The sequence below is a fragment of the Pituophis catenifer genome, unplaced genomic scaffold (genome assembly GCF_029215685.1).
Source record: "Pituophis catenifer annectens isolate HBS135680 unplaced genomic scaffold, rPitCat1.0.hap2 SCAF_2, whole genome shotgun sequence".
In the NCBI taxonomy this organism is placed as follows: domain Eukaryota; kingdom Metazoa; phylum Chordata; class Lepidosauria; order Squamata; family Colubridae; genus Pituophis; species Pituophis catenifer.
The window spans coordinates 124,480,650-124,503,524 of record NW_027256882.1 but is presented as its reverse complement, the minus strand read 5'-3'; the positions used below and the strand labels follow the sequence as shown (position 1 = coordinate 124,503,524).

At 35.3% G+C, this 22,875-nt stretch overlaps 1 protein-coding gene across 3 annotated transcripts in view; it reads left to right on the top strand.

Annotated features, from left to right (window-relative positions):
* The window catches only part of MYH10 (myosin heavy chain 10), a 92,689-nt gene that overhangs the window by 54,697 nt on the left and 15,117 nt on the right, over positions 1 to 22,875 (top strand). For 2 of the 3 annotated variants that reach the window (XM_070937453.1, XM_070937451.1), the window contains 13 exons: positions 6,244 to 6,437; positions 6,640 to 6,761; positions 6,992 to 7,061; positions 7,151 to 7,311; positions 7,565 to 7,673; positions 7,775 to 7,906; positions 8,867 to 9,073; positions 9,187 to 9,324; positions 11,313 to 11,436; positions 16,108 to 16,279; positions 18,844 to 19,056; positions 19,779 to 19,923; positions 21,731 to 21,937. In XM_070937453.1, coding sequence (XP_070793554.1) covers positions 6,244 to 6,437; positions 6,640 to 6,761; positions 6,992 to 7,061; positions 7,151 to 7,311; positions 7,565 to 7,673; positions 7,775 to 7,906; positions 8,867 to 9,073; positions 9,187 to 9,324; positions 11,313 to 11,436; positions 16,108 to 16,279; positions 18,844 to 19,056; positions 19,779 to 19,923; positions 21,731 to 21,937 — 1,994 coding nt within the window. Of the gene's footprint in view, positions 1 to 1,082; positions 1,146 to 6,243; positions 6,438 to 6,639; positions 6,762 to 6,991; positions 7,062 to 7,150; positions 7,312 to 7,564; positions 7,674 to 7,774; positions 7,907 to 8,866; positions 9,074 to 9,186; positions 9,325 to 11,312; positions 11,437 to 16,107; positions 16,280 to 18,843; positions 19,057 to 19,778; positions 19,924 to 21,730; positions 21,938 to 22,875 lie in introns of all 3 variants that reach the window. The other variant, XM_070937450.1, reaches the window with a different exon arrangement.

Below are 22,875 nucleotides of genomic sequence, written 5' to 3'. Positions count from 1 at the left end.
GTTTTTAGATTTGTCAAGCTTATAAAGTAATGTGATTATCAGTTATCACTTTGCTACTTAATTTTATATCACATTATTAGCACACAAATCTTATTGTATCAGCCAGAAGTCTTTCCAATATCCTTCTCATAATAGCCACTATCTACTATCATAGGTTCGCCATTATGGCTATATGAGATACTTTATTTTCTTAGATCTTTATCATTCTTATTCAAGTTAATGAAATTCTAGTATGGTTTAGACATTTCTTTCTTTAGTTTGGGCTTTTGTAAGAGCCTATCATATTGCTTTCTTTACTTCCAAAAAGAAAAAGTTGAAATGTTATAATCTTTCCCTGTAAAGTAATTCTAGGTTTTTGATAACTGGGTACAGAAAAGTTCATTTCTGTGATATCCTTTTGAGATGTAATGACACAAATGGTGTTGCATACTCTGCTCAGGCAGCATATATTTGTTAAAACATTATGGTGCAGTTTTTTTTTCTAATTAAGATAAATACATCAAAGATTGCTTTTGAACACACATGGATTTAAGAAAGTAGGTTCATGAATATCCAATGATTATATCTAATACTTATAGCATAGCGTTTTTCATATGAACGGCTGTTTAGAAAGATTTTGTATGTTAGAAACAGCCAAAATATTTGCACTTGGCATGGATATATGGTGAATTCTATAACATCCATCTTGTGTTATCTTTTCATTTCATTGATAGTTCATGAAGTGTTGGGTATATTCATGTACGGCCATGTCATGTTGTAAGCATAGGATAATGGCCTAAATGCCTCATTGTGCTAACAATATTTCATGTTGAAGAGCTGTGAATTAGTTTTGAGTATATGCTGATATTTTGCACTAATCCCTTTATCAATATAAAGCTGAAGTGACTTATTTTATACAAGCTAATGTTTACTCATATCTAATTGTTACTGCAACCAGCTATTAGTCTTTTGAGTTCTGAAATGAATACACCATCCCTATACAGTATATTGTTAAAGCTTCATTGAAATTCTGAGTGGTGGTTTTTTACTAACTGGATTATCTTCTATATCTGCTTTTTATTTTTGCTGTTTCTGTGCCACAGACATTCACAATATTCAGAGAGCCTCTTTCTATGACAATGTTCCTGGTTTTCCTGAAGCACCAGGTGAATGTATGAACGGTGCTCCTAAAAGCAGGACTTGAATCTATAGGAAAAATATCATTTTTTTTCCTTTTGCTTATAGGCCAGCATGAACTTTTCATTTCATCCTAGCCTTAAGTGTTAGCTGCACAAGGCAAGTGTTCTTGTGTGCATACTATTCAGTTGCTACTGCATCAAATAGTCTCATTTTTTTCTATTGCACTTTGAAAAAGCTTTGCAAGTGAGTAGCTGCATTTTAAAACATGAGCTTGCTTTTCTGACCCATTTGATAATTTTGGATATTTCAGTTTAGAAGTGTTGTTGGCCTAATTTTTTTGCCCATGATATATTGATACAAATAAAACAGCATTATTTGTCTTTACGTGGTATGCTATATCTGAAAAGTTGTTGCTATGCAGCAAACAGAAAAGTTTTAATTTCACAAGCCATTAAGTCAGAGGTTTGCTATTTTGACCCCTGATATCGTACTCATCCCTCCTTCCAGTCACAAAGCTAACAATTTAATAATTTAATTTGTATATCATCAGAGTTGTCAAACTTTTGAGCCTTGCATGGGCAAAACTAGAGCACATTTTAACAATGTTTAAACTGCATAAATACAATCTGGATTTTTTAAAAATGGTAGTTTATTGCTCATAACTCTCTGGGTTATGAATTACAGTGAGAATCCCTGCTTTGAGGTACTCTGAAAAATTAAAATAAAAGTTACACAATCCTTTTGCCTTCTAGTCCTACCAGGAAAGCTCATCAAGGGCCACTAATAGAAGTGCAGCAAAATATTATGTGCTCGATTTGAAATGAACAGTAGATTAATCCCTATTATCCAGGAAGGGAAAGATCATGTGATTTACATTTATATATATATCTGATGCTACTTAGCTATTTGTTTCTGTCTCTGCCTCACTGTGTCTTGTACACTATTGGTAATTCATATTTTCTTAATATTTATTTCTTCCTCAAATTATTAATCTTTTGCTTATTGTTGCTTAAAAATAAAATTTTCAATTCCTTTACTGTTTACTCTAAAGAAGGAAAATATTTTGCTAAATTTGAAACAGTGAATAAGCAGGTGTCACTTGAATGATTCCTGTGGAGAATGCCAACAAACACCTTATTCATGCAAAAAACAAAAACAAAAAATCCTCTACTCAGGAGGCTAATAGCATTTCATCTGTGGGAGCCAATGAATAAAAACAAGGAGAAAAAAGTAGATGGCTCAGATTTGGTAAAAGATCTAAATCTCATGAAATAACAGCTTTCACTTCTCAAGACATTATGTGTCCTTAAGTCTGAAAGTTATAATCTCATGCGATTTTGATGTTCATATCTGAAGCCTCCTATGATTCATTGCAAAAATACCAAAATCTCACTGTTTTGTATATTGTAAATTTTTGGCCATCTCTGTATGTCAGGGGTTCCCAACCGCTGGGCTGGGGCCTACTATCAGGGCCTATTTGGAACCAGGCCGTACACATATACCAGCAGTCCCTGACCTATGCAGCTTTGCAGCCCGGTGGTGGTGGAGGGGGGAGTGGGCCGCATGAGTCAAGCTGCACGTGCGCATGTATGCCACCCTGCTGCTCATGCGGCTCAGTTCCCCACCCCGCCACCAAGCCACATAGGCTCAGGATCACTGGTATATGTGTATATGTCCATGTGCATGGGTTCTAATAAAAAATATTTCGACAAATACTGTCAATGAGTATTGCAAATGTTTTGATGTCCATGACACTATATCACTATAAATTTAAAATAAATAAATAAATAAATTTTGTCTCTGCTGCAAATTAACATTACAGTCTTGGTTGACAGAAGAACCTTGATGCTAGAACATTAGGGGAGATGAGAAAGGTCGTAGCTTTTAGGTCTAATATATATCAGCCCTGAGTCACATAAAAATCTTAGGGTCACTGAAGTAATGGCCAGATGAGGAATTCTGGAATACAGAATATGTCAAACCTAAGTATAAGTTTTTCTTGAACTAGAGCTTCCATGAAGACAAAATAAGAATCCAAAAAGTAACCAGTTATCCTTCTTAGGACTGAGTATATTTACTTCTTTAGAACAAAGCAAAATGGAGTCTACCTACCCATATTTCTCCTCAATGATTCAAAACAGAACAGGGAGGTACAGTTAAATATTTTTTTTCTCACTAAGTATTAGATTCCAATTTAGGATGAGAATATTTGAAGTCTCATTGTATGTGACCACCATGCTGTATACTGTAATGCCTATTAGAGACCAAAGTTTTAGTGCTTACAAAACATTTATTAGAGATATATAGTGTACTTCTTACCATGTGAAATATATCCCAAAGACTAGTTTTCCCCAAAGCACAAAAAGTTAGCTTTCTTCAAAATGCATACAGCAGTAGAACTATCTACCTATGAAGGTTGTGGGTTGTTCACTTCTGAGGGTTTTAAAGAAGAAGCTAAGTAATCACATCTTGCAAATGGCTTGTTTGGTTTTCACACACATTGCAGGGACTTAATGATTCTCATAATCTTTTCTAATTCTATGATTCTGTGAAATCAGTTGCTCCTGCTTCTTCAAGACTCTGATATTCAACTTTCTTGGCTGTTATTGAATATTTTGTTCTAATATCCCCATCTTCATTCTAATCCCTCTTTTGTGAATGTGCTTATCACATATATTCCTATAAAATGGTTTGATGTTGTGATATATGGTATACTTATGACATGAGTATGATGTTATACAAGTGGGCCAAACCAGGATTTTAGGCTTTTATATGTACTTTTTAGGATTGTTGTGGGTTTTTTTTAAACTGAATGATTTAGATCACTCTTTCATTTACTTTTCCTTTGAAAATTGATAAGTATTTTTTATTATTATTTGATAGTTTGCCTTAGTTTTGGTAATGAAATCTCTAGGATTTGTAAACTGTGCGGCCTATAGATTGCCAGCACTATTTTAAAGTATAGTCTTATGTTTCTTAGCAGCTTCTCAGAACTTAAATATAGTCTGTGTCTGTTTTTCCTCAGATTTAATATTCCTATCAAAAAAAAATTTTTTCCCCCATTCTTCCTTGATAAGGAAGTTGAAAGACTACTCTATTTCTAAGTAGATGAAGGAGAACCTGAAAACATAGAATATCAGCATCTTTAAAGCTATTACAGCATGATGCATCTTCATCTCCTATCCTAAGATATTTTTCTGTGGTTCAGATACGTTGGTGATATGTTTATTATCTGGACTTTGTGGTCAGGGTGCCTGGTAAAATTCCTTCAAGTCTTCAGTAACTCAATAAAATTTGATATTTGCCATGAGGCTTTGTTACAGCAAATATGCTAGTCACAGGCCAGTTGATCAGCACATTTGAGAACCAGAGATATATTGACACCCTTCTTCACTGATGTTTCTGCTAGATTATCTGGAGAATGAATTAACACTTATTCAAATGTATGCATTCCTCTGGCTATGCTCTGTATGAAAGTCAGCAGTGGGGCAGAATGTGCTGGATTAATAACAGAAAGCTTAGGGGGAAAGTGTAGGTCATATGGTCCTTTCTTTCCTGGGCAATAAGAAAAATCATGCCATTAGCTCTAGAACTGCCCCATGCAATGTTCTGCCTCTCCTCTCATAGCCTGCTTGATTTTTATACTTAAATTTACCTATATTATTCCCAAACTGGAATACATAAACTTAAATAAAAATTAGTATTAAGGAAAAACTGCCTTGGTACTATAACCCTTTACAAATCTTATTAAATATTTTACAGTAGTCTTCTTGTAATCTATTTTATAAGGAATATAAATAAACTTGAATGTATTATTATTACATTAAATTATTATTACAGATCCAAAGTGAAGTATGGAATTGTGCCTTCTTCATAAAAATGACATCTGCTTATGTGTTGTACTTGAAATTGCTATGGCTTCTGAAATCTACATGCAAAATAAATCATATATTTTATGAAACTTGAAATGATTATATAATTTACAATTCTAAGCTATTAGTTAATTTTAGCTTTGATTAACTTGTCACTGCAGAGTTGATATTCCCATGATTAAGCATAGCATTGATATATTTGAAATCAGACAGGATTTTTAAAGTTATAAAATAATTTTTTTTAGTACCATGAATTGCTATCCTGTCAGCACAACTATTATATTTAGGATATATAAATTTTAATTTTTTCTAATTGTAATTTACTCCCTCCCTCCATTTTGTTTAATCATGTACAACAAATGCATTTCACTGATTAAGGAGATTTAGGAAACAAGTTAAGTACATTTTGATTTAACTGCACAGATTTTTGTGACTGGGAAATGTTAAAAGATTGCTAATACCCTGACTAGTGTGATTCACAAAAAAGCTAGACTGCAGCATGTTCAATTCTTTCGAATGACAGTGTGATGGTCCCCATCCCAGCTACTTTATTTCATTTTTGCTTTATTTCAGAGCCAAAATATGGCTCTCTGGTTGCTTGATATTTCTCCTGTGAGCAGTACTTGCCTTTAGGGTTAACTTTATTGGAATAGAGTGATTAAATCAAATTTTCCTCAATTTTATTCTTCATAGAAAACTGTTGATATTTCAACTGAATTAGCGTCAATATGACAAGCCACATAATTAGTATTTTTGTGATGTAATAGGAAAAATATAAAAAAGCTAAAACCCATATTTTATATTGCAGTTTTATAGGGAAATATTGTACTTTGTTTCAAGCAAAGATACTGTGGGAAGATGGTAATATTTTGTCTTTAATGCAGAGTTTAATTCATTTAGTCATTTGCTTTGGCTATATAATAAATTTTCAACATTATTCATTCTGTGCTCGCACTTGATTCTTGTCAAAAATTTATTTTAATTATAAAAAGGGAATGGCTGTAGTGCTCCTAAAAGCAAAATAGTAACTTTTTTTTGTTCTTTCTAGTTCATAATTGTCAAAGCTATGGTATTTTTGCCTTGCGCATTGCTTTCAGTCCGGCTACTTCCATGCATACCTATTTGCTTTGGCACAGATGGCACCTTTCAATATTGTCTCACGAAACATTTATTGCACCTTTTATTTATACCGATTGCCTTTACTTATGAATCCTATATGGACCAATTAACTATACATTCTTGTTGCCTGCAGTGGACCGTATTGTGGGCTTAGATCAAGTCACTGGAATAACAGAGACTGCATTTGGCTCGGCTTACAAGACCAAGAAGGGAATGTTTCGTACAGTAGGGCAGCTATACAAAGAATCACTCACCAAACTGATGGCCACACTACGAAATACTAACCCAAATTTTGTTCGCTGCATCATTCCAAACCATGAAAAGAGGGTATGTACTGTTACAGGGATTGTGTTTGAGTTAGATGCAATAACTGCTGCTTGTGTTTCTTTTGGTCATACTATGTATCTCTACTTGCTGATATAGAAACATTTTGATTTCATGTTGTATATGGAGTGAAGAGCACTTTGATTTTTGAGTGATTAATATTTCTTTAATGAAAAAATGCTAAAAGGAATCTCTGTGTATTTAGGCTGGAAAGCTGGATCCCCATCTTGTTCTAGACCAGCTCCGTTGCAATGGTGTTCTCGAAGGAATACGGATTTGTCGACAGGGATTTCCAAACAGAATAGTGTTCCAAGAATTTAGACAGAGGTACTTTAATACAGCTGGTCTTAATGTTCCAGAGATCACTTTGTTCAAATAACTTTGTTTTTGTTGTTTATTAACATTTAGTCTTTATTTTATTTTATTTTTTTAATTTGATTTATATGCCGCCCTTCTCCGAAGACTCAGGGCGGCTTACAATGTGCTCAGCAATTTTCCAGGAGGAATAGGTCTCTGTAACTTTACCAACATCTTCTTGTTTTCTATTTGGTTTATAGGTATGAGATCCTGACTCCAAATGCAATTCCTAAAGGTTTTATGGATGGAAAGCAAGCTTGTGAGAGAATGGTGAGCCATTATATAGAAATATAATACATCTAGAAAGTTTCATCATTTACATTCTCTGTGTTAAATAAATGGATTTGGCTCTTGCATAGATCAGAGCACTGGAATTGGATCCTAACTTGTATAGAATTGGTCAGAGCAAGATTTTTTTCCGAGCTGGTGTTTTGGCACATCTAGAAGAAGAAAGAGATTTGAAGATAACAGACATCATTATATTCTTCCAAGCTGTTTGTAGGGGATACTTGGCCAGAAAGTAAGTTAATGTAGTAATATTACTTTAATCCTTATAGACAAGATTTGGTGAATTTTTAAAAAAGGATTTAGGTTAACCAAAAGTACTACATTTAAAGTAATATGCATGATTTGTTCATCGAATGCTTATAGTTCGTTCCATATCACTTTATACTTTAATCAGGTTTTCTTATAAAGCTAATATTTTGATGTTATTGATAAAATGCAGACATTTCAACTGTTTTATAAAAAAGGGTTTCTTGATTTTTCTTTAGAGCCTTTGCTAAGAAGCAGCAACAACTGAGTGCATTAAAAGTTTTACAAAGAAATTGTGCTGCATATTTGAAGTTAAGGCACTGGCAGTGGTGGAGAGTGTTCACAAAGGTAGATTGTTGTTCTTCAGCTCTAAATTATGTGATGGAATTCTTAATAGCAGAGAACTGACATTAACTTGCTGTTCTTGTGGCTTTTGATTGATTGTGCAGGTGAAGCCTTTGCTTCAGGTTACTCGTCAGGAAGAAGAACTTCAGGCTAAAGATGAAGAGCTGGTAAAGGTGAAAGAGAAACAGAGTAAAGTGGAAGGAGAACTAGAAGAGATGGAAAGAAAACATCAGCAGGTCATTATACACAGTCTGATTTATACAATGCTATTGACCTATATCTTTTTTGCATATGTGATTTATTGAACATAAGTTACAGCAGAGAAAATATTTTTAGTGACAAATAACTTTTTACAACTTTAATTGATTGCCCAGTTAAGCAAAATTATTATGACATATTAACTTGGTGTGTTAAACTAGATACAATTTTAGATGATTTAACAATAGAAAATACTATATTTTAAAAAATATAGATACAGCAAAAAATTTTTACTGTTCTTGTTAGAAAAATCGGCTTGGAAACTTGGACTTCTGTATTCCAAAAGGTAGAAAATATGTTGTGTGTTATTGCACAAATGCAGCTACAATCCTAATTTATAGCCCATCATCATTTTTCATCTTGCACATGACTTCTGTTTCCACAAATAACCAAAGCATTTTAAAATAAACATGGATATTGAAAGTAGGAGACTGAAATGGTTGGCTGTATTTCTTCCGGTATATATTCCTTCTTATCAGTTATTTCCAAACTTACCTTCTCTTCTACCTAACTCAGCTAATAACTCAGCTAAAACAATGCTACATCCAATACTTTTAACAACACTTCCTCCAATAACATGCTTCAAAACCTTTGCTAGCTTGTAAGAGCTATTGATACCATTTAGCAATGCTTTTGCAATATGGCAAACTATATCCCAATAGCTGGTAAAATTCTAATAGATTGTTGAGCTAATAAAGGAGAATATTTGTAGCTCAGGGTTGACATGAGGGGTCCTTGGTGCTCTCTTGAGCTTTCTTGTTTTCTTGCAGATGTTTCATTACCCAAACTAGGTAACATCAGTTACTAGCATTGATGTTGTTACCTAGTTTGGGTAATGAAACATCTGCAAGGAAACAAGAACGCTCAGAAAGGACCCCCTCAAGATTGTTACTGACAGCATGCTAAAAGTTTGAAAGATTTTCTTATCATGTTTGTAGTTGTTAGAAGAGAAGAACATTCTTGCTGAACAGTTGCAAGCGGAGACAGAACTCTTTGCTGAGGCCGAAGAGATGAGAGCTCGCCTGGCTGCCAAGAAGCAAGAGTTAGAAGAAATTCTGCATGATTTAGAATCCCGTGTAGAAGAGGAAGAAGAACGGAATCAAGTGCTTCAGAATGAAAAGAAAAAAATGCAGTCACACGTACAGGTAATTGCTCAGTGGACTGATGATAGGATTATTAGAAACTCTGCCTAAATATTGGGAGTATTAGCCTCTTCCATTGACACAATACCATTATGACTATTTTTTCTGTTTTTCAGGATCTAGAGGAGCAACTTGACGAGGAAGAAGGAGCTCGGCAGAAGCTACAGCTTGAGAAGGTAACAGCTGAAGCAAAAATAAAGAAAATGGAGGAAGAAATCTTGTTATTGGAGGACCAGAACTCCAAATTTCTTAAGGTGAGAAAAAAAAATGGCTATTCCTCTCCTATGTATCAATGTGGCCAAAACTGGATAGTAAATGAACAATAGTAACTATAGATAACATGCTATCTCTGGCCATTTTTAAGATTGAGAAAACTAGCCTGCAATGATTAGACATAAATTTGTTTTATTATATTAACCTCTCCTGTTAAAACATTAAAATCTGGCATATTTACTGTATTTAATAGCTAAAAAGAACTGCAAAATCCACAAACTAAATACAGGTAGCTTTATGTTTTTTGTTCTTTCTGGTTGCCCATTATGTTTAAGAGGCAAGTTGCTCCAGTAAAAGAATTGTGTATTAAATATATGTTAATATATTCCTAACTTTTTCCTGTATGTGGCCCATTACATCATCAGTGAAAAGTTTTGCAGACAGCAACCATTTAAAACTATTGTGCTAATATAGCCAATGATGAAGGGAGTCAAACTTTAACTTGACTATTTCCAGTAAGCTATCTTGTACTTTCACAAATATGTCCCAAATGTGCTTTCTTCCCCCCCCCCCCAAAAAAAAAAAGGTTGCCTTTTGGAAAAAAAATACCTTTGGGACAACTGAAAATACCTGGATGACTGAAACATTCACAACATGAATGTTGTGCTACAACATGCTTTTCTGTAGTAGCCATGGCCATAAGAAGATAATGTATAACAAGAATGCTGAAGCTATTCCAGGATCTTATCATTATTACATTACCATCCCCAAACCACCGATATTAGGAAGCATTGACTTATTAGGCATGTAACACAATAAGTCCTCATCTTTCCTACTACCTTCTCCTATTGGTATCTTAAATTACTTCATTGTTGGTATGTATACTGAGAGCTTATACACCGGAGGCAAATTTCTTGTGTGTCCAATCACATTCTGCCAATTAAGCTATTCTACTCTACTCTACACTACTCTCTCTTCCTTTTTTTCTGTGAGCATGTAGCCTTAATTGAATACTTGATCGCTGATATTTGAGGTTCAGAATCATATGTCACCACCTGTGGTGGCGCAATGGTTAGAATACAGTATTGCAGGCTAATTCTGCTGACTTCTGACTGCCAGCAGTTCCATCCTTCTGAGGTCAGTAAAATGAGGACCCAGATTGTTGGGGGCAATATGCTGACTCTGTAAACCACTTAGGGCTGTAAAGCACTGTGAAGCAGTATAAGTGCTATTGCTATTGCAATTATCAAATGTCATTATGCTTCAGACGGTGGTATCGCAAATCATGCAGAGAATTATTCTTACTGTTTTGCTTTTGACCAAGTTTTATAATTACTGCAGTATGTGGAATTAAGGACTTCTTATGGTAATGACCATCTCAATCCAATTGCTATCACTAACCTGATCCTTTCCAGATGAGTTGAGGCTTTGTATATTATTAGTGATTCTATCCAAAACTTCAAAACAAATTGGATTATTCAAAACAAATGGCAGATAATTTTAGAACCTTCAAGATAACTAACTGTAGCTTGGAATGCCTCAAACATACCAATTTACTGATGGAATAAGCTCATTTAATGAAAACCCAGGACATTATTTCCCTGACTGAGAGTTTCCAACCTGAGACTCTCCAAATATAATTGGATTAAAAATCTAGGCTTCCTAACCAGCATGATACAAAACCTCAATTCATCTGGAAAGGATCAGGTTGGTGATAGCAATTGGATTGAGATAAAACACACGCTAGAAGTTTTGTTAGTGATATAATTTGCATCTGCTAAATATAGAACATAAACATATTTTTAGATGTCTGTTAACAACTAAATGTAAAATATATTTTCTGTGAACCTGTAATAGTTGCTCTAAAAAGTGTGTGGAGGTTCAAAATGTTTTAAAACATTGGAGAATCTTACTTTGTTATAACCATTCTTTATAATTGGGTTGGTTGGGATGACAGCTGTACAGTTTGTATCTGATTCTTTGACTCTCATGTGTATGTTACTTCATTCTTACTTTTTTACTCAATTAGGAAAAGAAATTAATGGAGGATAGAATTGCAGAATGTACTTCACAGCTGGCTGAAGAAGAAGAAAAAGCTAAAAATTTAGCAAAGCTGAGAAACAAACAGGAAATGGTGATCACAGATCTGGAAGGTTAGCAGTTACAAGATTTGCTATATGGGGCTAATCATAGGATAAACCAAAAGTATCCTGGTACCAAATAACAGAAGCAAGTTTTAACTTTTGACACAGAGTGTAAAAATAAGTGCATATTGTTTTATCCAAATCAAAAGATAATCTGTAATGTCAGTTTTGAAACTTATTGTAGGACATTTAGACAAGATATACTCCAAAGGCAACAAATCATTAGAACTATCCTTTACTACACATAATATTTGTATTCAAATACTCATATTCAAGTAATAAAAAATACAATGAAATTTTATTTAATATTGCAAAGATAAAAGGTTGTAAGAAATCAGTAGATTCCAATATAAATCATAAAGCATATGAGAGCATATGCACCAAGACAAATTCCTTGCGTGTCCAATCACACTTGGCCAAAAAGAATTCTGTTCTGTTCTGTTCTGTTCTGTTCTGTTCTGTTCTGTTCTATTCTATTCTATTCTATTCTATTCTATTCTATTCTATTCTATTCTATTCTATAGCATGTGCCTAAAATCAGCTGTGCTAAATATATTAGAATTCCCAAGCAGCTAGAATGTTCTTCAGTTTTCATTGAAAAATATCACAATTGAGAAGCTGCTTTCAAATAGGTCAGGAGCTTGAGCAAGAGCGTTCATTAAGAATGTCAAATTCCTTGTCAGAGTAGGATTGGATTCTAGATCAATTCCTCTGATTTGCTCTAATATGATAGATTTATGAAACTTGCTTTAAGATGATTGCCCCAATATGTCAAGGATAGTCTTCTAATTTCTGATGTTTTAAGTGATCAAAAATTAACTTAATAACATTAAATGAAAAAAGATGAATTTCACTTACTCGGTTCTCTAGCTATTTAGGACCAAAGCTAACAATCAAAGGGGGAGGGGATTTCTTTTTTCCCCCTACGAAATTGTACTCAGAAACAGAGCAGCGTCTAATCATAACTTCCAAAAGTATGTATTAGATAACTTCTTTTCCATACTGTAAGCATTGTAAAAACTGTAATGAATCATTAATAATAAACATTGGATAAGATTTCAGTGAATATGTTCATAGAATATTTTTCATTTATTGTTAACTTGGAACATACTTTCATTTCATTTGTTCCCTCTTCTGTCTTCTCATAGCCAACTTAGAATTTACAGAATTGTTTGATGGGAATATCACCAGTCCATCAAACTTCTTCAGTTTGTTTTCAAACTCTATAGCGATAGCACTTTCAATCCTGGAGCTAATCATAATTGAATTTTGTCTATTTTTTTTCTACAATATTCTAAACTACGAATTGTTCATCGGGGCACTTTATTTTCCCATGATTGCTATTCAGCCGTGGGCCTTTCTCATGTGCCAGCATTGAGATAGTAAAGTAACTGTCCTATCATCCCCTCCAAAGCCTTGCCTAAAGAGGGTAATCTGGGGATTGGGATCAGAATTGAGTCTGGATGTCTCAATGAGGCATTATTCTTTGGTTACTTTAAACAGGCAGAGGGCAAGGATTTGTCCCACAGGGGCCAAAACCTTGCTGCAAAGAACCCTGTCCACTTCCTCAGTGTACAGAAGATCAAAGGAATGACAAGCATTCTTGCAGGTGGTTACCCCAATTGCCTCATTTGTCCCTGCCAATATGTTGACAACCTCCTTCTCTGTTCTTCTCCAAAGTTGGCATTTTAAAAATGTCATATAGCTCATATTTATGATAAATACTAAAATGATGCTAAGATCTTTTCTAACTCAGAAAAAAATTAAAAATGCATGTATTCTTGAATAGAGTTCTTTTTCTTAGTTCTAATGTTTATAACAATTCCCTGTTGCTCTTGGCACTTTCCTATAAATCATGTTCTGGGAAGAAATATTCATCCAAATATTTACAATTATATTTATCATATGAACTGTGCATGTAACCCCTCCACTCCCCTTGGATTTAGATGCACAATTTTTGGCTATGTAACATAACTTGGAATTTTAATTTAATAGTTAAACTACTAATTTTATGTGTTTGCGGACTTTTGTTCCCTAATTTGGGAATAGTTATTCTATTGGCCAGAATTATGAGCAAATGACTTAATTGCATAAATATTTCTGTTTAGGACTTCCAGCCAAATAGGCTAAAACTGAATAACAACAACTGGCATGATGCATACTTTCTAAAAATACAGAAATATAGAAAGTCCTTAAGCTAGCGATAAACTATCTTATATTCCCTTGCCAATTTATAAAATAAAAATGAGAAAGGAGTCCAATATTTTTCAGAATGTGGTCATGTTTGTCTTTGAAGTATCAAGAAAAGCAAAATCAGGAATGCTAAAATTTGTCTTCCAGATTCTACTCCAGCTATATAAGCAGTGGGCTTTTCCTCATTCCCATTTCAACTTCTTTTATGAGTTCCCTTATTGAAATCCAGTGATTTAAACACAAATATGAGACCATGTTTGGCTTTACTAGTTAAATACCTATCCTTTAACACATGGATGCCACATTGCATCCAGACACTTCAAAATGTCTCGCAGGGGCCTCAATCTCCAATTTAAAAGGGGAAATTTAAAAAAAAACACCTTGTGAGACTAAAAAGCAAAGGAGCACTATCAAAGCTCTACTTGGGTATTAATTGGAAAGGAAAAAGGTAACGAGGCATGAGTATACTCTGATACTTTTCAGTCACCTGCCAAAGTATGTTGAAGAAAACAAAATAAACCAGACACAGAAACTGCTGCACTCTTAGGAGATTGGAGAAGGAAATGTGCCAGGAGGTGGGGGAAGCAGGAAGGACCTGGGGTCAGGATTGGGCAGGCTTCCAAAGGAAAAATAAGCTGTTTTTTCTCTAGAAACAAAATAGGCATTATACATTTAGCAGAGGATTTTCCTGTTTTTATGTTTGGGAAGGAAGATGGGAGCCTAGGGTAGTAAAAAGGGAACAGTGTGCTTGATGGGCTATTTAACTGAAAGCATGAGCCTAACATGAGGAAATAAAATTGGATTCAAAGACTAGGATTGTGCCTTAGAGGGTACAGCATTGTATGCATGCCAAGTATTCAAGTTTTACTCTATCCCCTTCCTGCATGATTTTAGAACAGAAATATTTCAGATAAGTGGATACTGAATATGATCTACTGAACAATTGTTATTTTTTTAAAGCTGGTGAAATTCTCAAAGATAGCAGGAAAAACAAAATTGTTATTTGTTTATAATATAATTTTGCATGCCAGTTACACCAATACATAGTTTTGATAGTAACAACTGTTTCAAGAAGTAAAGCTTCCTCTCTCCAGTTCTGGAGATCAGTAATTCAGGATGTCATAATCTCTCAGCAGCTACCCTAATATTATAAAATCAAAATTAAGTAATTAATATTTTGTTTCCTTTTTAATTTGCTGCACTCCCACCTAGTGAATCTAGAAATACTATTTTGATTTCAGTTTGATGGGCTTTGAAAAAAAGATAAATTTATAGGATTTTAAAAGAGAAAATGGAATTAGCTTATCTCTAATGATCACTATTACTAAAAATTCCACAAATTAACTATTTTGATAATCTCTGCATTGATTTTTAAAATTCCTCTTAGATAATCCAAGTGTGTATCCTGGTATTCTCAGTAGTTATAAGCTTTAGGTTGTTAAACAATGATCCCATCATGACCTTTGATCTGCAGTTGTGGTAGTTGCAATACAATAACAATTAGGAAGATAGCATTTTAAAGAAAGGTAGCATTCATTAACATCTTCATTTGGAATTGATGTTATTCTGTCTCTTAAATTTTAAGCTAGCAATTTGGTTACTTCATTTTTAGCAGATTGGTCCCAAGTTTATCTTCACATATTGCATTGTTTTGTACATTCTTTTCTTTACTTGGTTACTTGTGGGATAGCATCTCCTTGATAAACCTTACCCCATCGCTTAGACCCGTGATGGCGAACCTATGGCACTCGTGCCACAGGTGGCACGTGTAGCCATATCTGTGGGCACGTGAGCTCAGCTCCGGCACATTTCAGGCCTTCTGGGCCCACCAGAAGTACAGAAAGAGGCTGTTTCCTGCCTCCAGAGGACCTCGGGGGGGTGGGGGTGGAGAAGGCCCGTTTTTTTTCTCCCCACCCTCCAGAGCTTTCCTAGGAGTCTGGGGAGGGAGAAAACGGCCTTCCCCACCCGCCCTGCAGGCCCTCCAAAGACCAGAAACAGCCAGTTAAACGTGCCATTGTGTGGGGGGGGGGCACATGCACGGGGGCAGGGTGCATAAAATTATGGGTGTGGGCACGTGCGCGTGCGACCCACCCTCTGCTCCTGGCACGCAATGGCAAAAAGGTTAGCCATCACTGGCTTAGACTGTGCTGAGGGAAACAGCTGGTTGACCCCCATTTTGGAGAGTTGAAGGGAGAAAGCCCAGTGTGTATGTGATGGGGGCTGGCGTTCTTAAATGGCCTTCTGCTGGAGGTTCGTTTTCTTTAATATTATTTGCCTTTTGGAAAAAGCTGAAAACTTGTCTTTCCCAGAGGTCACTTGGGGTCTGACACCATGTATTGTTTTAAGATTTTTAAAATATATTTATAATTTTTCCTGCTTAGTATGTTGTGTTTTTAATTGTCACATGTCATCAAGAATCTTTTATGATTTTAGCAGGATAATACATCTAATAAATAAATCCTCCATGTCATTATTGTTTTTTTAAAGAGCGCTTGAAAAAAGAAGAAAAGACCCGCCAAGAGCTAGAAAAAGCTAAAAGGAAGCTTGATGGAGAAACCACTGATTTACAAGACCAAATTGCAGAACTGCAAGCCCAAATAGAGGAATTAAAAATCCAACTTGCCAAGAAAGAGGAAGAACTGCAGGCTGCCCTTGCCAGGTAAAATACTAACTTCCATTACATACAGTTAGTCCTCAACTGACAACCATTCGTTTGACAAGAGTTCAGAGTTGCAAATCGTCTTGAAAAAAGTGATGATCTACACTCACACTTATGACTGTTGCAGGACCTTTGTCACATGTTAGAATTTGGGCTTTTGGCAACCAGCTTACATTTATCACAGTTGCAGTCTCCAACAGTCATGTAATCAAGATTTGTGACTTTTCCCACCCATTGGGGAAGCTAGATTTGCTTAACAATTGTGTGAGTCACTACATGATGAAAATTCCAATCCCAATTATGATCCTAAGTTGTGGACTACCTGTACAACTGTGCTGATTATTTCAACAGTATTAAATGATACGATTAGGATTTCTGAAAATTTTGTTACCTGTATTCCTCTTTACTTTCAGCATTTATTTCAAAGATGTAAGGATTGCATGGCTTGTGTAGTAGACCAGAACAAGTCCAAGGCTTTTCTTGTGACTTAATATGGCCAACTTATTTTTCCTGTATGTAGTTCTGTGGAATAAAACATTCCTATTATAGCTACTGTTTTATATTGTTATATAGGATTTACATTACTACACATTGATAGCAAAGTTCCATTCCAGAATCAATAAAATTGAAATGATTCTTGGCCGAATGTCTTTTTCAGCCAATATTTAATACCCCTTTACAAATACTGGACATTTAAGTTGTGTTTATCTCCAAAACAATTGGTTCAGTTGTTAACTGAAGATTTAAGTTATTGTTTCATCTGATGTTAAGTGCCTAGACAAGTGCCTTGATTTTCTGACAATCATGGAAGCTACTACTCAAAGTATAAGTGTTCTCAGTTTATTAGATCACTGTTAGGCATACTGGATGCAACGTGTAAAATCAATACACACATTGTGGCTTCTGTACATGTATAAAAGCCCATGTATCAATTCACATATCTAAAATACATACAATTAACATACCTAAAATCCCATTTAAATGAATATTCTGCTTTAGCAGACATCCCTTTCCCCCACTATTCCTTTAAACCTCGTAGCCCATAACAGTCTTTAGAGCATCTTTTTTTTTTCTGTGACTTTTCCATCTCCCTCCTCCTTTTAAAAAAAATGGGGAAAGGAACAACTACTGTCAATTCATTAAGTGTTACAATGTTAAGAGAGATTCAGTGTCTAGAGAGTTGGTGCAGCTTTTTTATTTCGCTGTTATGAATAATTCCAATTTTGAACATCTAGGAAATTAGGATGTTTTCTCAGAAAGAATATATAAGTTTAGTTTAGTTTAGTTTAGTTTAGTTTAGTTTAGTTTAGTTTAGTTTAGTTTAGTTTAGTTTAGTTTAGTTTAGTTTAGTTTATTTGTATACCGCCCTACTCCCGAAGGACTCAGGGCGGTGAACAGCCAAACAATAAAATACATAGATACAAAAAATTTAAAAACCAGATAAAATCAAATTAAATCATTTTGGCCCAGACAGATTAAAACACCCCAATAATTTAAAAACAGATTAAAATTTACATATTTAAAAAGGGAAGAGATTAGGCCAAGCCCGCCTGATGGAATAAAAAGGTCTTCACAGCGCGGCGGAAGGTGTGCAGATCCGGGATCCTCCGTATCTCCGGGGGGAGCTCATTCCAGACGGTAGGTGCCCCCACAGAGAAGGCTCTCCCCCTAGGGGTTGCCAGCCGACACTGTTTGGCTGACGGCACCCGGAGGAGTCCCTCTCTATGAGAGCGTACTGGCCGGTGGGAGGCTATTGGTGGTAGTAGGCGGTCCCGTAGATAACCAGGTCCTAAGCCATGGAGCGCTTTAAAGGTGGTAACCAAAACCTTGAAGCGCACCCGGAAGACCACCGGGAGCCAGTGCAGCTCGCGCAGGAGAGGTGTTACTCTGCTCTTATCATATCTTGCTAAGTATTTTGGAAGCTTGAAATCAAAATCTTCATGGCTTGAATCAATATCTTGTATGTTAGAAACCAAAGCACATGTTATAGATCAGTGGTCTTCATTTTTAATTATGATGCTTTTCCATGTAATTTGTGAGTCTACTGTTGAGCTGTTCTTGGAGCAGTTTCATCATATTAATGTATGTTTGAAATACTATTACTACATGAAAAAATAACCAAGGCATAGCAGATGTCAAACATATAAACATCAGATATACTGTTTTGAAATGTTGGGTTTGTTTAGAATTATTGCAGTCTTTAGGATAGTGGGCTTTGAGTATTATAACTCTAGACTCTGCAACACCAGGAGTCTTCTGGTGTCTACTATATTCAATTATACTAACTGTGTAATTTGGTTAATTTGTTAGTTACTCATTATTGATTGGGCACTTCCATTGTAATTTTTTACAAATCCAAATTATTCCAGGATTATTAGGATTATTTGATTTCACACATTTACATTGTATTGTTGATATGAAGGTATCACCAGTCCTATTTAATATTTTTGTGAACATATGGATACCTAAGATGTTTCTTCTCATTCACTACTTCAAGAATAGCTTTTTTGCACCCACTTCACTCTTTACTTCACTCTCACTGTTAAACTCTGTGTTGCTTACAGAGGAGATGAAGAAGTGATGCAAAAAAACAATGCGCTAAAACTAATCCGAGAATTGCAAGCGCAAATTGCAGAGCTACAAGAAGATCTTGAATCAGAAAAGGCTTCACGCAATAAGGCAGAGAAGCAGAAGAGAGACCTGAGTGAGGAGCTAGAAGCACTGAAGACAGAGTTGGAAGACACCTTGGATACTACTGCAGCTCAGCAAGAGCTCAGGTTAGTGAGCAGACATGCAATGGATTTTCCAAAACGAGCAATGTTCTGTCTTGGTAAACTGAAAAATTTAGCTTCCTCTTGGAAATTGCAGTCAAAGCAAAAACTACTTAAAATTTACATTGAATCAAAACAGCCTTACAGTGGTACATTGGTATTCATTGTTAATTGGTTCCGGGAGGTGCGATGAGTACCAAAAACAATGAGTGCCAAACAATGTTTTCCCCATAAAGAATAATGTAGTGAGTCACAAGGCAGCTGATACAAGTTATAGCCTCTACATTGAGTACCAAACAAACAATGAGTACCAGGACAAAATTTTTGTGTCAAAATGCATTGACTACCAAATTCAATGAGTTTCAAAGAAGTTGAATACCAAGGTATCACTGTACTAGCTTATATTTGCCTAAAAATATTCATGTGGAAGAAAAATTGCGGAAAACCTTTCTTAGTCTATAGTAAATCTAGATTGCTTCATACCTTATTTCCGATAAATTTATCTCCAAATTAATGAAAAATGTACATTGTATTTAAAAGTGTCTCATCATGAAACACTGTCTTAGGGAAGAGAATATAGTGAAACGTATTCCAAACCTAGATATTTTGTCCAAACTGGATTCTTCCTACTGTTAATTCAGGATGTTACTATGGTTTACATTTTTATTTTCCATTTAAAAATGATAGAAAGCTGAAAGCTAATTTTGTCTTGCTGGCTGCCTCTTTAGGACAAAGCGTGAGCAGGAAGTTGCTGAACTCAAGAAAGCCCTTGAGGAAGAAACAAAGAATCATGAAGCCCAAATTCAGGATATTAGGCAGAGGCATGCAACAGCCTTGGAAGAGATCTCAGAACAACTTGAACAGGCCAAAAGAGTGAGTAGAACATTCACTTAAGCATGAGGAATTTCATATGAATGGGAAAATCCCCATGAATCTTATTTACATGTGAAAATCTACTGAAGCAAAACACAGGACATCAGTATAAAGAGGACATAATTTAAAATTAGTATGCAGAGTTTCAAATTCAAGCTGTTGTGAACTAGGCTTCCTGAGTCATTAAAACACACGAATAGTCCCAAAAACCTCTTATGTTCATTCACAGCTGAGTCCCAATTAGTTGCAAAAAGTCCTTCGGAAGAAGTCCTTTGGTGCCAAAGACATACTTGGCAAAGCCACACGGAGTCCAGAATCAAACAGAGATGCCGACTGGGAACAGAATTAACAAAGTTGCTTTCCTGCCTTATGGGAGGGGCCAATCATCTCCAGTCATCCCTTTAGTTTTAACTGTTCTTGCCTTCCGGCAGCTCTGTGCATGCGCGCACTAGGAACAGGCTCCTCCTGTTCCTCTGTCTCTCTGATGTCTGACTCTGGAGGCTCCGGAGTTCGTGCATAACTCCCAGATGGCCCTGGCTCCGTCTCTACCTCCAACGCAGAGCCCTCGTCCAAGCCTTCCCCGACTCTAGGACTGGCCCATGTTCCTCCCCAGCCTCCTCACTGTCTGACTCCGCTGCCAGCTCCGCAGGCTGCTGGCAGACCACAACACAAGCATATCAAGTTTGAAGGACCCATTTGTGCTCAAAGTGGACTGTTTTGATCACTTCTTGTTTTGAAAGCACTTTCAAAATTCTGAATTTTAAACAAAAATCATTTCAAACAAACTTTTGGATTTGAAATAGTTGAAATTTGAAATTTTCCTAGTTAGAGGAAAGTTTCAGAATGACTTTTCACCATCAATCTTGCTGCTGTCTTTCTTTTTAATCTTTCATTTATTTGATAGTTTATTTTGCTTGGAACAAATACACTGGTACTTCCTTAGGTTGCACACATATTGCCATTTTTGTTTCCTTACTACAGAATTCAACAAGCTATTTTGATGTGTAGTTCAGTTTCTGCTATTTTTCATCAAATATAATGTGGCAATTTACATAGTTTGGAAACAATTTTCATACAGGTAAATTCAGATTGACAGTTGAGGGCACATCCATATTTATTTGTAGGTAGCACTATGTCTCTAAATTATATGTCTGAAGAAAAGTTTTTTTGTAATCTATTCTGCGTTTGAATAGTGATTTATAGTCATTGTGAAGAACACCTAATTTTGATTAGATAGATTAGTGGAGATGCACAACTGGATGCCTCAGGGCTGCATTCAGCCCATGAAAGCTTCCAGTGAAGTCTCCAGAGACTCTTAAATTGGAAACTTACTAAAATAGAACTTTTTATATAGAAAAGTAGAAAATTATGAAACACATGATTTACCATATTAAATTGAAATATTTTCTTTTTTCCCACCTCACATCAGCTAATATATTTTGGAACATACTTGACATATATCTTAAACTGCCTAGGTGCACTTCTTAATTGCACTATAGTTTTCAAATTTATAATTCTAGGATATTATAAGTGTTACATTGCGGTAGCTTTAATCACATAAATGTTTTAAATTTCAAAACTCCTGAAGCACTAATACTTTTTTGCTGACATTTCTTAGTACAGATTTATACTTAAGTTACAATGCCCTGTAAAACCTATTTAGTCTGTATGTGAAAAGAGCTAAAACAGATGTAAGAATGGAATATATGAAAGTGAATATATGGCATTTTCTTGTACCTTAGTTGCCATACTATGTTTCTGACGTAGCTATGATGAAATGCATTAACTGGCTTTCTTGCTTTTTTAGTTCAAAGCAAATCTTGAAAAGAACAAACAGTGTTTGGAAACAGATAACAAAGAGCTGGCCTGTGAGGTGAAAGTTTTGCAGCAGGTTAGATCTGAGGCAGAACACAAGAGGAAGAAACTGGATGGTCAGGTACAGGAATTGCAGGCCAAGGTTGTAGAAGGAGAGAGATTGAGGACAGAGCTGGCAGAAAAAGCAAACAAACTTCAGGTAAAGATTTAAATTTGCAACTCTTTGTTATAATGTAATAACTTATTAAAAGTTCATTGGAAAATACGTTGCTGTGCATTACTGTCCAATTACTGCATGCATATTTGAAATGACACTGTTTTATTTGAAGTGGCAGTTTTAGAATTAAGACAATGCAGGCTGCTAGTGGCAATTTTGTATTGGGAATATTAGAGAGTTAATGCAGATTTTTGGCTTCCAAATGTATGTTCTTTCATAGTAGGGTTCTTGAAACTTGAAAGCAAATGAAGTGCCAAACAAAATCCTTTGACTGATGAATAGCACTGTAGTAGATCACATTCTCAATATATCATAATCTGCCTTCTTTCCTGCACTAAATAAACAACAATGGAGTTTTGAGAAAGCATTTCAATGAATTAGAGTGAGAATAATATTACATTCTGCTGATAGCGATAGCACTTAGACTTATATACCGCTTCACAGTGCTTTACAGCCCTCTCTAAGCAGTTTACAGAATCAGCATATTGCCCTCAACAATCTGGGTCCTCATTTTACCAATCTCAAAAGGCTGGAAGGCTGAGTCAACCTTGAGCCTGGTGAAATGTACTAGGGATTATCTGACTTTAAAATTATAAATATATGCTTGTAAAATATGCACTATTTTGACATACAGATTGTTGTTCATACAGGCTTTTAAAGTAAAGGAGTATTTAGAAATGTATATAAATAATGCTGATTATACTATTCTATGAATAGCATTTATCCCAAATGGTGCATTCTCTTTTAATCATATACTCTATTAGCAAATATAGTACCCATAAGAATATTGCAGAATTAAGTCATGATTGCAAGAAACTCTGCAGACACAAATCTGTATAATTGATAAGCTAACAATAGGAGGAGAACTTACAAAATTTTCCCTAAAACCTTTAAGTTTTTCTATAAATATATCCTGTTTC